At 46.6% G+C, this 14,950-nt stretch overlaps 1 protein-coding gene across 1 annotated transcript in view; it reads right to left on the minus strand.

The window, feature by feature from the left end:
* pcsk1 (proprotein convertase subtilisin/kexin type 1) overlaps window positions 1-14,950 on the minus strand; it is a 131,883-nt gene that overhangs the window by 60,972 nt on the left and 55,961 nt on the right. Inside the window, exon 6 of the mRNA XM_078565524.1 lies at window positions 14,659-14,747. Within this exon, the coding sequence (XP_078421650.1) occupies window positions 14,659-14,747 (89 nt within the window). The remainder of the gene's footprint in view (window positions 1-14,658; window positions 14,748-14,950) is intronic.

The following is a 14,950-nucleotide window of genomic DNA, read 5'->3' on the forward strand; positions in this document are numbered from 1 at the left end:
ATAACCTAGTTTACTGAACAACCCCCCAAATGACGAAATTACCAACAAGATCCCACTTTCTATAGCTTTTACTTTAACACAAATTAGAACCAATGCAAATTACACATGAATTAACAGGTAAATGATACTTCAAATAAACAGGTAAGTTGCACTTTAAATAGATGATACAACAAAGATACATCTTCCAAACAACCATAAGCATTTGCATTACTCTCTGCACAAATGTGGCACTACGTAACTACACAGTTCTATAATATGATGTTCTTTATTCATGAAGAGTAGATTAGGTGTCCTATAAAACAACAGCTTTCACCTTTGAGTTTCACAGGTATGATTATCATCAGCAAGGCACACTTCATAAATCCTCTCTCCCTCAAGCCAAGAAATTGGTTTTGCATTGGCTTCCTGTGTGGAGTAGGCAACACACATGAAATGCACTTCCAAAGACATTGATGTCGAAGCTTGCTCCAAATTTCGGCCTAGTGCTCCATTTTCATCTAACCGGCAACTTGCATTTGCCATGCCGACATCACTGGTGAGGGCCTTTGCACTGTCAGCTGCAGGGAGATCTTATCTCTTTTTAGGGCTCTATGGACAGAATTTTCCCTTAATGAGACTAAGTGCGGTGGTGGGCGCTTTCGGCAGCGCCCACCCCACTCTCTGGAATGGCAGGAACTGGCGCCTGATTATGCACTTGGACGGTCATTAATTATGCAAAGGTGGCAGGTTCGAAGGTCTGGGCGCCATATTTATAGGCCAATCCAACACAATCTCTCTCCCTCCAGCCCACCAGAGATGTCTGGCAGTCAGAAGAGGAAGGCCAAGAGCCTGAAGAACAAGGCAGCACCTCGCTTCATACACCAGGCTCTTCAGGCCTTGATCAGAAGGGTACAGACGCAAAGGCACGCGCTCTATCCCAGGGATGGCTGCAGGAAGCACAACAGCCTCACCTCTCTGTCCTGGGAGACTGTTGCAGTGCAAGTCAGTGAGGCTGGCAACCGTGCCCAAAATACCACCCAGTGCAGGAAGAGGATGAATGATCTCATCTGCTCTGCCAGGGTAAGTTGTCCTTCAACTCCCTCCAATATCAAACTCTCATCATGGCATCGTGCACTCAAACAGCTACTCTCTCAGGGACCTCACACAACCATTCATGAGGGACACATACCAACATTCTCTCACCGAGACTTTCACATCACCACCATCCCATCTATCATGTTGCTCACACTCCATTCTCTGGCCTTTCTGGGGAGGGCTCACCACACACAGGGGGCATGTATCTCACACAATCTCTGCTCCATCCCTTCTCATCACAAGTCTTTTCTTTCTTCTTCAAACAGGCCAAGCTGGCACACAACAGGCACAAGAAATTGGAGACCGCGGGAGGGACGGCCGACATCATTGCCCTCACTGAGTTTGAGGAGGCTGCAGCTCAGCTGGCTGAGGAAGATGGGGATCGCTCCTGTGGGGAAGGGGAGATCGGCCTCTCCCAGCAACCTAGTACAGATCACAGCTCCAACACCTCATCAAATCCTGACATTCACAGTGAGTCACGTGCAGTCTTATCTAGCTCATGCTCATTAACTGAAACTCTATATTCTAGGCACCAGCAGATCAACGCCCCCAAGCCAGTCCAGCACCAGTGCGAGCCCCATGACTTCCGAGGTGGGAGTTCCAGAAGAACTGCCGCAGCACTCACACTCACACGCGCCCTTCAGCAGCTCAGAGACACCCACATTGGTGGGGCATAACTCGGGCTCACTTTCTGGGGAACACCTCACTGATATGTCCCCACAGCAGTCGGAAGCAAGGACAGCCCAGGTCTCCGGCACTCAGAGGGCTGCTGGAGACCAGCCTCCCGCTCAGTCCAAGTCAGATAATGAGCCTCTGGAAGCGGCCGCCAAATCAATGCTGGAGATGCAACGACAGGCGGCAGAACATCAGGCAGAGATTCGACAGTCACTCAGCAGAATAGAACGAACGGTGGAGGAGTCCATCCATGTTCAGCCTGATGTCACGGGAGTGCCTCGAGGTCACCATGGAAAGGTTGGTGACCACCATGGAGACCTTGGTCCAGCAGGTCTTGCCGGATTTGCACTCGGCCCTATACTCTATGGCCACATACCCTGGTGGGGACCATCAAGATGTAGGTGACATGGGGACGAGGCACCTTGACCTCCCTCCAGGAAAACCGTCCCCTGTAGGAGTCAGGGTGGGGCCCTCGAGCACCCACAGGGAGGATGAGCATCAAGGGCCTCCTTTCAGGACATTCCAAGGGTGTGCAGACACTCACAGCCCCCTCTGCCTATGACCCCATCCATTCCAGCTTCTCAGGCTGCTGAGGGTGCTTCTGCCCCTGAGCTGGAGACCCTACACAGGCCGGGGTCCTCCAGGCCTCAGGCCACCAGAGGATGTCCGCCAAGGTCATCGCAGACATCAGGACATAGCAGTCAGCAGGCTGCCTCCACCTCTGCTGCAGATGTCAGGGCTGGAACCAGGTGTAGCAGTAGAGTTAGGAAAGTTAAGATAAATTGATGTCGCTTTTGGGTCATTGGTGTGCTATACACGTAACTAAATTGCACTTTTGTTAACACATTTGATGGTTATGTGAATGTTCTTGTCAACTGAAAGCATTGTGATTTTGTACTTTGGAATCTTATTTTGAGGTTTAGCCTTCCTCCCACTCAGTGATAGTGTCCCACTGTGAGATTCAGATTCCTGTGATGTCAACCTCAGTTGTGTGATGTCAGGAAGATGTGTTTAAATCTTTACTGGAAATGTGTGATGTAAGCATTTCTAACCCTTCTTCCTCAAGGATCACCATTGAGTGAGGGCAACTCATTAGCATTGATATTCTAGCAGCATTTGTGCCTCCTCAGTGGTAGTGGCAGAAGAAAAGACATGCACGGTAGGGGGGGAAATCACTAGGCATGTCCACATCTCAGTTGCAGCAGTGTTTGCATCTTGCATTAGATGGCGGCGAAGGCTTCAAGTCCTCTCTCACATCGCTCTTGTTCCTCAGTGGACTCTCAGTTCCCAGAGCGAGCTCACTCACAGGGCTCCACGGACCAAGGCAAATATCATGGCCTGTGTGAATGTGGGACTCGCTCTCGCTGCAAGTGATGGACATCCCTTGAGTTGAAAGAAAATGGCATTGAGGGCTAGGAGAGATGTGGCCATATTCCCTCACTTAGCTTTACTCTTTACCTGTCAGCAATTAATGTATCATGGGCATATCTCCCAAGTCTTCCTTCCTCCATGGGCGCGATCGTGCTCATACTGACCCTCAGCAGCCTCATTAGACTCCTGGGTCTCCGGATCTTCATCCTCCAATGAGCTCTCATCCTCCTCCAGTTCATCCTTTGGTAGGGATTCACCTCTTTGCATTGCCAGATTGTGAAGGGTGCATCACACTGCGGTGATGGGGGAAACCCTGTTGGGAGTGTATTGTAGTGAGCCACCCACTCTTAGGGTGACGCACCGGTGTCATCAGTCAGTGTTTCAGTGGGTACCCCTTATCCTCAAGCAGCCAACCTTGCAGACGTGATGACCCGTCGAAAATCTCAGGTACCTGCGAGTGACTCAGGATGTGGGAATCATGGCAACTCCCAGGGTATCATGCAGAAATGTGCAATATATGCTCCTGGTGATCACACACTAGTTGTACATTGATGGAATGATAGCCCTTGCTGTTTATAAACATTGGGGCCTGCTGCCATGGAGCCTGTATAGCCACATGGATACAGTCTACTGCACCCTGCACTCTTGGAGAGCCTGAGATGGCGGCGAAGCTGGTGAATCTCGCAGCCTGGCTATCTTCATTCAGAGCAAACCTGACATAATGATGGGCCTTCCTGTAAAAGGCATCTGTGACCTCCTCTATTCATCAATGTTTTGTGGATTGTGAGTTGCCACACAAGTCGCCTGTTGATCCTTGGAAAGAACCAGAGGCCAAGAAATTGAGTGCTGTGGTCACCTTCAAAGCCACTGGCAGGGGATACCCTTCATCTCCATGTGGCATCAGGTCTTCACGAAGAATGTGGCATATGTGATGTACCAGAGGTCGGAACAAGCCCGGACATGCACGGCATTGCCTCTCACTCATTTGTAAACTAGAGACTCTTCTACAATAAACCCTAGGTCTGACAAGTCACCCCAGTTACTGGGTCTCTCCTCCTGACCCTCCTGTTCATGCTGTGGCTCTGCTTGACCATGTCCCTCCTGCTGGAGCTGTGCGTGGAGTCACCTCTCCCTCCTTCGCCTCCTACATTGCATTAGGCCCCTGACAAAGGCAGCATTGAGCCCTGGATCCATATCTGCTTTTGCCTTCTCTCTAAAAGGAAATATTGAAGACATTAATGATTCAAGGGGCAAGAAAGTGAAGCTCAGAAGATAACACATTTGGAAACTGTAAGGGTCTATAGTTTTTCCTGACCTACTTGCATGGTGGCTGATGCTGCCTTGCCCTGAGACACTAGCACACACAGAGGTGACCAAGATAGCATTGCAATTATGTAACATCTTGAGCCCTGCATGGGATGCTAAAGTTTAATTGAGATGAGTGACCCAACTTAGCTCTGTACACCAATCTCTGATGTGCCATATTAATGACAATCAGTTGCTCATGGTCAATGAGTGGATGCCCTTTGGCCCATTAGGAGTGTCAATTCTGGTGAACAGGCCTTCATTAATGGAATGCCTTATATGATACAGTTGTGCCTCCTTCACTATTGTTGCATTCCCAAATTCTACATTCCTATGTGTTACTCTTGAGATGCAGCGACTGTGATGTGAAGCCACTGAGTTCTGAGTAGCCCTTTAACAGTGCTAATGAAGCCATTGGCTTTCAGTCGCTTCCACCGCAAGGAGGTCTTCCTCCTTTCTTTCTAAGCAGATTCCTGCCCACTCCTGTGGCAACAGGAAGTTAGAGGGCGACCCCAGAAAGGCTCCCCTCGTGTTTGCCCTTCCCCTGACTGCCATTCAACAGCCTTCCCTCCCTGTTGCCCCTCTCGTGTTCACCAACCCCACCCTTGCCTCACAGCTCACCCCTGGTTGAAGTGCTAGTTTCAGAAAGTGGAGGCCTGCATGAGGACCACAGCACAATGGTGTTCCTCCAGGCAACGTAGGCAAAGGGCAGGAGCAAACCAACCCTACAGCCCCAGCAGTGACGTTCATTGCAACAAGACCAGGGCAGCGCTTTAGCAGGTAGGTTATGTACGTTCCACTCACTTCGACGTTACCAGTGAACTGAGGTGCGACTTGTGCATGCCACCCCTTTTCAAATGGGTAAGAGGCTGGCATCGTTTCCCACTGGTGTGATGCAAGATTGGAAAGCCTGACAAGATTCCGGTGAGCAGCTGATTTAATGACCATTCATGAGATGTTAATGAACGCAAATGACATTCATGCCACTAGTCGTTGGGATACCCAGCGCACCATAAACACACCATCGGGAGAATTGCAAACTGCTTTTACAATGGTGGATTTGAGGCTTTTTGCCTGCAGCTGGATTTTCCGCTTTCACCCGCCATGAAACTTGCCGCGGGCGGGATGGGAGAATTCCACCCTATCAGACATATGCAATTTCAAACTGAGAGGAAGGCAAGTAATCTGTCCTATCTATTCTGCTTTTGAACAGGACCTGGCTATTAGGTGGTGAAGAAATCACTTTGGGGTGAACAGCAATATACTGTTCTATTACGTGCCCTCGGTTTAGTGCTTTGAAAGCTGTCTCTGTGAACAACAGAACTAGATGCTGGCTCTCAGGCTGATATTTGAAAATGAGTAAAGCAAATCCACTTCATGCATAGGCAGCACCACTGACATATCAACTGCTTTCTCCACTGCCACTGCCATCTAGATTTGTAAAAAGGATGTTATAGCTCCCTATATTAAATGATTCATGAAGGATCAAGCTGATCTCCTTCAAGCTGAGTTAATCCTTGCGGCTTTTTGATGATTAGATAAGATCAACTTGCTGTTTGTTTCTCATTGATTCCAATAATATCTGATCACTGTTATGGGATAGGAGCGGAGTGCTGGGGGAGGTGGGGGGGAGGGGGTGGAATTTAAACAGCACTAATTTCTCCTCTCACCGCTCGTCTGTAAACAGAAAGGAGTGTAGATTTGTGTCCTTCTTTATAAGCGGTGGCGTATTTCCCAACCCCTTGGTTTTGGTGTGATCCAATTGTCTATTAATAATCCCGCAGCAAACTCGAGATAAGATGAACTAAAAAAGGGTTAGTTTATTGCACACATTCAAACCGTGAAAGGAGGGTCGCAATGTCACATACACACTTAGACAGTAAAGAGAGGGAAAGAAAAAGAAAGGTTTACAATACAGGGACCACAGAGAAACTAAATATTGGTTCACGTGGGTTCCAGAGTCCAGAATCAAAGTCCAATGAAATATTCCGTCACAGAGGTCGGCAGGTTGAAAATCAATGTTGTAGAATTTACTTTTCCAGTGGTGTTGACTTCACACAATGAGATAGGTACGCAGGGATGAATCAATCTTATAGGCAATGACACAGAACTTCCAACAGAAGCAGTGTAGATGGGGGCTAGGTATTCCACCTGGGTAGGGCTTCTTGTCTGTGAGGTTAATAGTTAGAAAGTAAACAACAGACTAAGCTATGCAGTTCAGCAAGGCAATATAACTTGTTCAAAGGCCCATCTTACTGACTCCCGCCTCTCCATCATCTTTGACAAAGGATGTGTATCCATCTTCCGAAGACCATTAAGTTTCTCAGCTGTTAGAATTGAAAGGAAGGTTGTGGGGCCTTTGTCTTCGCAGACAATCCATCTCCTTCTAGCCAGCCTGGGTTAGTAAATGCAGATGGCTTTTGTATAGCTCTCTTTGAAGTTGGGCTGTACAGTCCACAGGTGGTCCTGTGGGTCCTCAGAGATAACGAGGTACGAGTTTTCCCAAAACTGCCAAGTAGCTTCTTTTCTTCAGGGGTCACAGACATAGGTTCAGCTATTTTAAAGGCCTTTGTTCAGTTTTTAAATTTTAGAAATAGCAATGAGCATTTCTATATTTATTATATAAAAATATAGTGTGAGGCCTTAGGCCCTCACATCACCAACTCATTCTGGTCTAGAAAGAAGTCCGCACTTGAATATCAGGGCAAGATTTCCAAAAAAATCTAGAAATGGCAGCAGAACATTTTAATTATTATTATCCCGTATCTGAAAGATTTCTACAGTGGTCCAGTATTAATTTTGTTTATCTCTTTTCTTCTACTTCCAATATTCTTTCCTTGTGTTTCAGTTCCACACAAGGATATGCACTCGTGCTTGCATACAGTTGCACAGGTGCTGGTGACCTCTGGGTGTTTTGGTCCAAGTTGTCATTCTTCATGTTGAAGCTTACAGCGAATATTGCCAGTTGCTGCGTTATGACAACACAACTGAATCCAAACTCTCCTCTTCCAGTGCCCTTCACCAAAAGGTCTTACAGAATGCCAACCAGGAGTTGGAATCTTAGTTGATTTATGAAGTGGGTACTGACAGGTTCAATAGAATGGTGCCAGAAACAAATTGTGACAAGAGCAGAGAGGGTTACGTGATAATCCAATAGAGATGTTCAAAATTTTGAAGGGATTTTGATAAGGTTAATAGGAAAAAACATTTCTACTGGTTAGGAAACTGTTTAGTCTAGGATATATGTTTAAGCTCACCATCAAACTAATGAATGGAGAGGTTAGGAGAATTTTTTAATGCAGAATATCCTAAGGATTATGGCCTAATGGAAATAGAATCCATAATTAGCTTTAGAAAAGAACGAGGATAAGTACTTGGAAAATAATAATTTTAAAAGTTTTTGGGCGAGGCAAAGAAAATGAGATGAAGTAGAGAGCATCTTCAGAATGCCAGTATAGATATGATGGACTGATTTACACACTGCATTTAAAATTCTGGGATACAATGCTAACTGCCAGATCTAAATTCATAGCGGGAGTAAGTTTGTTCGGTTTTTCTTGCTCACTTTAATCTTACCCCCTCTTTAGCCATTTCATTCCCTAGAAATAGGCTCAGAAACTTTTCTTTATTCAAAGGATTGAATAGTCAGTTCTGCCACAACCACTCTGTTGACAATGTCATTCTATTCCTTCTCTGCCCTGTTCTAGATTGTGTTTTCACTGTAAGTGTTTGCCAATTCTGGATTCAATGCCCACTCCAGCTACCCAGAGAAGATTAGCGGTAGGCCTTCTCCTTGAACCACAATAGTGTTTGTGGTGATAGCACTCACACAATAGTGCTGGGTAGGAAATTTTATAACTGTGGAACAATAACATGCAGAGTCAGTGATATATGTCCAAGTCAGGGTGGTGTTTGACATAGAGAGGAAATTGGAGATGACTATGTTCTCATGTTATTGTTTCCCTTGCTCTTCTCAATGGAAAACGTTCCAAGTCTGGGAGGTGCATTTGAGGTAGCTTTGATGAATTGATGCAGTGCATCCTGTAGATAGTGCAGGCTGTAGCCACAGTATGCTGCCTGTGACAGAGGGTGGATACTTAGTGCAATGATAGAGGCACCAATCAAGAAGATTATTTCGTCTGCGTGAAGTGCTCCATCTAGCAGCCCAGACAATAACAAACTAATTCCATCTCTAATGACACTAGCTTTCAAATTCAGGCATGACTTCTGGCTGTACCAGTAGGTCAGAATCTCAGCTTTTGCAAAAAAGAAAGATTTAATGTCTATTTTATTCTGTGCAAAAGAGGAAATATATAGCAATATTGTTATATAAACACTTAACTCAAATGGTTAATGCCTCTTATTAAAATACCAAAAGCAAGAATTTAATAGCAGTTTATTAAGTGTTTATACTGTTATGAATGCAAGACTTTTATAAGACGGTTATATTTAAACTGTCTCCTTTAATTCAAAGTAAAGTGGAGTAGTGAGGGAAGTGACTTCCTATGGGATCTGCCCAGAGACAAGCCCATGTGGCCTCATACTAAGTTTGCCTGCAGACAAGACCATGTAACCTGGTTGCCATGGGACAGGGGCGGAGTTCGAAGTAAGGTGAAATCTTTAATACTTTAACATAAAGGAGAAGGCAGCTGTTCTTGCTGCTTGCAGACTCACAAGTTCCCAGAGGCAGTCAGACGAAGAGTTCTGGGGAGGAAGACCTACAACAGGGGATCTTCTACGGTGCTGCTATGCCAGGCAGAAGAAAAGGACTGGTTTTGAGTTAACCGCCAAGTGGATGGCTGGTGAGGGTGGAACTTATGTTTGAGGAAAAAAGGATTATGAAGACCACAGGATTACCACAAGGCATCTTGCAAGAGGAAGGCCATTCTATTATGTTCAAAGAACTGAGTGAAGGGGTTTTCTTTAAAAGGACACTGGATGTTTCACCTTGGTGAAGCAGGGAGAAGAGACCTTGTTGGAGCCAGGAGAAGCTTTGGACGTTAATTACAAGATGATGGAGTGGATCTTATGGGGTGTCATGGTCTCTGTGCCTCCCAGCTAAAAAGTCATGGAGGGGCCTACCCATGATACTGATGGCTGCCCCGGGGACATTTAACTCTTGGAGCAGTGTTAATTGGCTTAAGGCGAGACTTCCATCCCCAAAAGGAAGGCCCCACCTTGCCCTACACCAGCCCATGCAGCTAAAGATGCCAGGCTACCAGCTTGGGGCGGGTCTCCTCTGTGGGTAAAAATGGGACTAAGGCAGGAAGAGGCCCTTAAGTGGCTATTAATTAGCCACTCAAGAGCCTCAATAAGCCCAAGGGCTGGTGGATCACTCAACACCTCCACTGTCCCTTGCCAAATTTGAGACATGTTAATGGTGGGTGGGCGGGAAGTGGACAGGCCGCACTGCATTTTAAGAGCCCCTCCACCTTCAAACCTGCCAGCGTAATGTATAAACATGGCATGGGGTTTTTTGATTGTGTTAAGCAGCTAATTGGGGAATACCTTTTCTGTAATTTAGTGTATAAAGTTGCTTACTAAGTAATGTTTAGTCTATGTGGATTTTATTGTGTTTGTTACAGTAAACGTCTTAAATTGTGTTGAGTGATCCTTTGAGTGGGCCACTGGGAAATTCATATCTCTTTTTTTAAAAGTTACCTATCTGTACAGGGATTGTGACAACAAAACAATGTCACTCAAGAATCTCTGAGGAAGAGCCATAAGGACTCTTTTTTTTTTCATTCATAGGATGTGGGCTTCGCTGGCTGGGCCAGCATTTATTGCCCATCCCTAGTTGCCCTTGAGAAGGTGGTGGTGAGCTGCCTTCTTGAACCGCTGCAGTCCATGTGGTCTAGGTACACCCACAGTGCTGTTAGGAAGGGAGTTCCAGGATTTTGACTCAGCAACAGTGAAGGAACGGCAATATATTTCCAAGTCAGGATGGTGACTGACTTGGAGGGGAACCTCCAGGTGGTGGTGTTCCCATCCATCTGCTGCCCTTGTCCTTCTAGGTGGTAGTGGTCGTGGGTTTGGAAGGTGCTGTCTAAGGAGCCTTGGTGAATTCCTGCAGTGCATCTTGTAGATGGTACACACTGCTGCTACTGTGCATTAGTGGTGGAGGGAGTGAATGTTTGTGGATGTGGTGCCAATCAAGTGGGCTGCTTTGTCCTGGATGGTGCTCAGCTTCTTCAGTGTTGTAGGAGCTGCACTCATCCAGGCAAGTGGGGAGTATTCCATCACACTCCTGGCTTGTACCTTGTGGTCAGGCTTTGGGGAGTCAGGAAGTGAGTTACTTGTCACACGATTCCTAGCCTCTGGCCTGCTTTTGTAGCCACAGTATTTATATGCCTAGTCCAGTTCAGTTTCTGGTCAATGGTAACCCCCAAGATGTTGATAGTGGGGGATTCAGTGATGGTAATGCCATTGAACATCAAGGGGCGATGGTTGGATTCTCTCTTGTTGGAGATGGTCATTGCCTGACACTTGTGTGGCGCGAATGTTATTTGCCACTTGTCAGCCCAAGCCTGGATATTTTCCAGGCCTTGCTGCATTTGTACATAGACTGCTTCAGTATCTGAGTCATTGCGAATGGTGAACGCTGTGCAATCATCAGCGAACATCCCCACTTCTGATCTTATGATGGAAGGAAAGTCATTGAGAAAGCAGCTGAAGATGGTTGGGCCTAGGACACTACCCTGAGGAACTCATGCAGTGATGTCCTGGAGCTGAGTTGACTGACCTCCAACAACCACAACCATTTTCTTTTGTGATACGTATGACTCCAACCAGTGGAGAGTGTTCCCCTTGATTCCCATTGACTCCAGTTTTGCTAGGGGTCCTTGATGCCACACTCAGTCAACTGTGGCCTTTATGTCAAGAGCAGTCAGTCTCACCTCACTTGGGAGTTCAGCTCTTTTGTCCATGTTTGAACCAAGGCTGTAACAAGGTTAGGAGCTGAGTTGCCCTCGCAGAACCCAAACTGGGCATCAGTGAGCAGGTTATTGCTAAGCAAGTGTTGCTTGATAGCACTGTTGATGATCCAATCCATTACTGATGACCAAGAGTAAACTGATGGGCGGTAATTGGCCAGATTGGATTTGTCCTCCTTTTTGGGTATAGGACATACATGGACAATTTTCTACACAGCTGGGTAGATGCCAGTGTTGTAGCTGTATTGGATCAGTTTGGATAGCGGCGCGCAAGAGTGGAGTGGAGCACAAGTCTTCAGTACTATTGCTGGAATGTTGTCAGGGTCCATAGCCTTTGCAGTATCCAGTGCCTTCAGCCGTTTCTTGATATCACGTGGAGTGAATCGAATTGGCTGAAGACTGGCATCTGTGATGCTGGGGACCTCCGGAGGAGGCAGAGATGGATCATCCACTCGGCAATTCTGGCTGGAGATTGCAGCAAATGCTTCAGCCTTATCTTTTGCACTGATGTGCTGGGCTCCTCCATCCTTGAGGGTGGGGATATTTGTGGAGCCTTCTCCTCCAGTGAGTTGTTTAATTGTCCACCACCATTCACAACAGGATGTGGCAGGACCACAGAGCTTAGATCTGATCTGTTGGTTGTTGGATTGCTTAGCTCTGTCTATCACTTGCTGCTTATGCTGTTTAGCATGCAAGTAGTCCTGTGTTATAGCTTCAACAGATTGACACCTCATTTTTAGGTATGCCTGGTGCTGCTCTTGGCATGCCCCCCTGCACTCTTCACTGTACCAGGGTTGATCCCCTGGCTTGATGGTAATGGTAGAATGGGGGATATGCCGGGACATGAGGTTACAGATTGTGGTTGTTTACAATTCTGCTGCTGCTGCTGATGGCCCACAGTGCCTCATGGATGCCCAGTCTAGAGTTGCTAGATCTGTTTGAAATCTATCCCATTTAGCACGGCGGCAGTGCCAAACAACACAATGGAGGGTATCCTCAATGTGAAGGTGGGACTTCATCTCCACAATGACTGTGTGGTGGTCACTCCTACCAATGCTGTCATGGACAGATGCACCTGCAGCAGGCAGGTTGGTGAGGATGAGGCCAAGTATGTTCTTCCCTCACCACCTGCCACAGACCCAGTCTAGCAGCTATGTCACTTAGGAGTCGGCCAGCTCAGTCAGTGATGTTGCTACCAAGCCACTCTTGATGATGGACATTGAAGTCCCCCACCCAGAGTACATTCTGCGCCCTTGCCACCCTCAGTGCTATCTCCAAGTGGTGTTCAACATGGAAGAGCACTGATTCATCAGCTGAGGGAGGGTGGTAGGTGGTAATCAGCAGGTGTTTTCATTGCCCATGTTTGACCTGATGCCACGAGATTTCAACGGGGTCCGGAGTTGATGTTGAGGACTCCCAGGGCAACTCCTTCCCGACTGTATACCACTGTACCGCCACCTCTGCTGGGTCTGTCCTGTCAGTGGGATAGAGCCTACTCAGGGATGGTGATGGTGGTGTCTGGGACATTATCTGTTAGGTATGATTCTGTGAGGATGACTATGTCAGGCTATTGCTTCACTAGTCTGTGAGACAGCTCTCCCAATTTTGGCATTAGCCCCCAGGACTTTGCAGGGTCGGCAGGGCTACGATTGCTGTTGTTGTTTCCGGTGCCTGGGTCAATGCTGGGTGGTCTGTCCAGTTTCATTCCTTTTCTGTGTCTTTGTAGTGGTTTGTTATAACTGAGTGGCTTGCTAGGCCATTTCAGGGGGCATTTAAGAGCCAACCACATTGCTGTGGGTCTGGAGTTATGTGTAGGCCGGACCAGGTAAGGACGACAGATTTCCTTCCCTAAAGGACATTAGTGAACCAGATGAGTATTTACAACAATCGACAATTGTTTCATGGTCATCATTAGACTTTTAATTCCAGATTTTTATTTAAATTCCACCATCTGCCTTGGCGGGATTCGAACCTGGGCCCCCAGAGCATTACCCTGGACAATACCACTATGCCATCACCTGCCCCAGAGGAGTCTGTAGCTATTCAGTCGCAAGAGGCACGAGGATGAATTTTCAGTTGAGCAAAACAGCAGACTGGATTTTAACCTAGAGGCGAGTTCTGCGCAGAGTTGGAGAGATGTTCTGAGGCTAGGAAACCACATGGTCTGCGCAATTTAACTGTGGACTTTCTTTAAGTGGGGTTCCAGTCCACAGGCAATCTGATTTGCAGGCTGGAGGGCTTTCAAACTAGAAGCCTGGTTCAGGCCAAAACCTGTATGCATTGGGGGAGTTAGAGAGGTTGTGCTGGGTGGTCCCAATTGAAGGGCAGGCCTGGATCCCGGTGGCAGGGGGGTTGGTTTGGATCACGGGTGGTGCGGGGAGGGGTGGTGGAGTGGGGGGGGGGGGGGGGGGAGGTGCAGGGGTGTCGGTTGGATTGCTAGGAGTGATCCGATGATGGTCTGGGGGTTCCAGGCGGGAGGCGTCTAATGATGGTCAGAGGTCCTGATTATGAGGTGGGGCGGTGGGAATCCGATGGTGGTTTGGATGGATGGGATGGTGATCGAAGAGGGTCAGATGGAGGCCAGGGGTTCAGATAGCAGTTGAGTATACAGATCACGCAATGAGTTGTGTGAAGGTTTATTGGGTAGTTTATTGGCTCTTCAGGAAACTCTCCTGCTCCTCCTGGCCCACAAGCAGTGCTGTAAACACACTTTTTTGTAATTCAGACCCTTTCGCCTCCTTAAAGCTGATGAATTTCCAGAGGCCTGGGAAACCCAGATAACATGAGTTAAAAATAGAATAACTGTTAAAATGAAGGCATGAAGCCTCATTATAGTGTTTAAATGACCAACCCGCTTCCTCTGAGCAGATTAGTTGCCTCAGTGAAGTGTCATCACTGTCTTAATGTTGGGAAGCAGAGCAGCCAATCTGCCTTATGGCAAGGTGTCACAAACAGCAATAAGAAAAATAACCAGTTAATCAGTTTAGATGCTGTGGTTAATTAATTTGCTATTTAAGGGCTGTAGAATCCATTCAGTCAAACTAAAGCAAAGCAATTAAACTTTACCCAATTTGATCACAAAGGAACTCCTATTAATAGCAAATCCATTCTAAAATCAAACAACTTTTGAATAAGCTTGCATAGTCAGTAAAGGGATAACAAATGTTAAGAGTTAATTTTGCATGAGAGGACAAGAAAAACCAAATCTATATCTTCTGCCATTTTAGTATGCTATACAGTACACATCTCTCCCACATTCACACTATTGAATTGGAAATGCCCAAGTTCAGCTATACAGTACCTCCAACTTTTGAATTGTAAGCCACTCCGACTCCACATTTCTTGTTATTGGCTTGCATTGCAATTTCCCCAGCACACCTGGTACCGTGCCTAAAAATATAATGAAGCAGATTAGAACTTGTCAAATCCAAACGAGAAATTGTGGCCTAATTCTTTTGCAAGCTGTGCATATACGATTTATAGTTCAAAATAAATTCTGGTATAATAATATATGAATGCATATTTACGTTAAGGTCAACATTGAAAAATAAAGTGACACTTTTGATTGTGATCCAGCATAATCAAATCTTATA

The sequence above is a fragment of the Cetorhinus maximus genome, chromosome 2 (genome assembly GCF_964194155.1).
Source record: "Cetorhinus maximus chromosome 2, sCetMax3.hap1.1, whole genome shotgun sequence".
Lineage (NCBI taxonomy): Eukaryota > Metazoa > Chordata > Chondrichthyes > Lamniformes > Cetorhinidae > Cetorhinus > Cetorhinus maximus.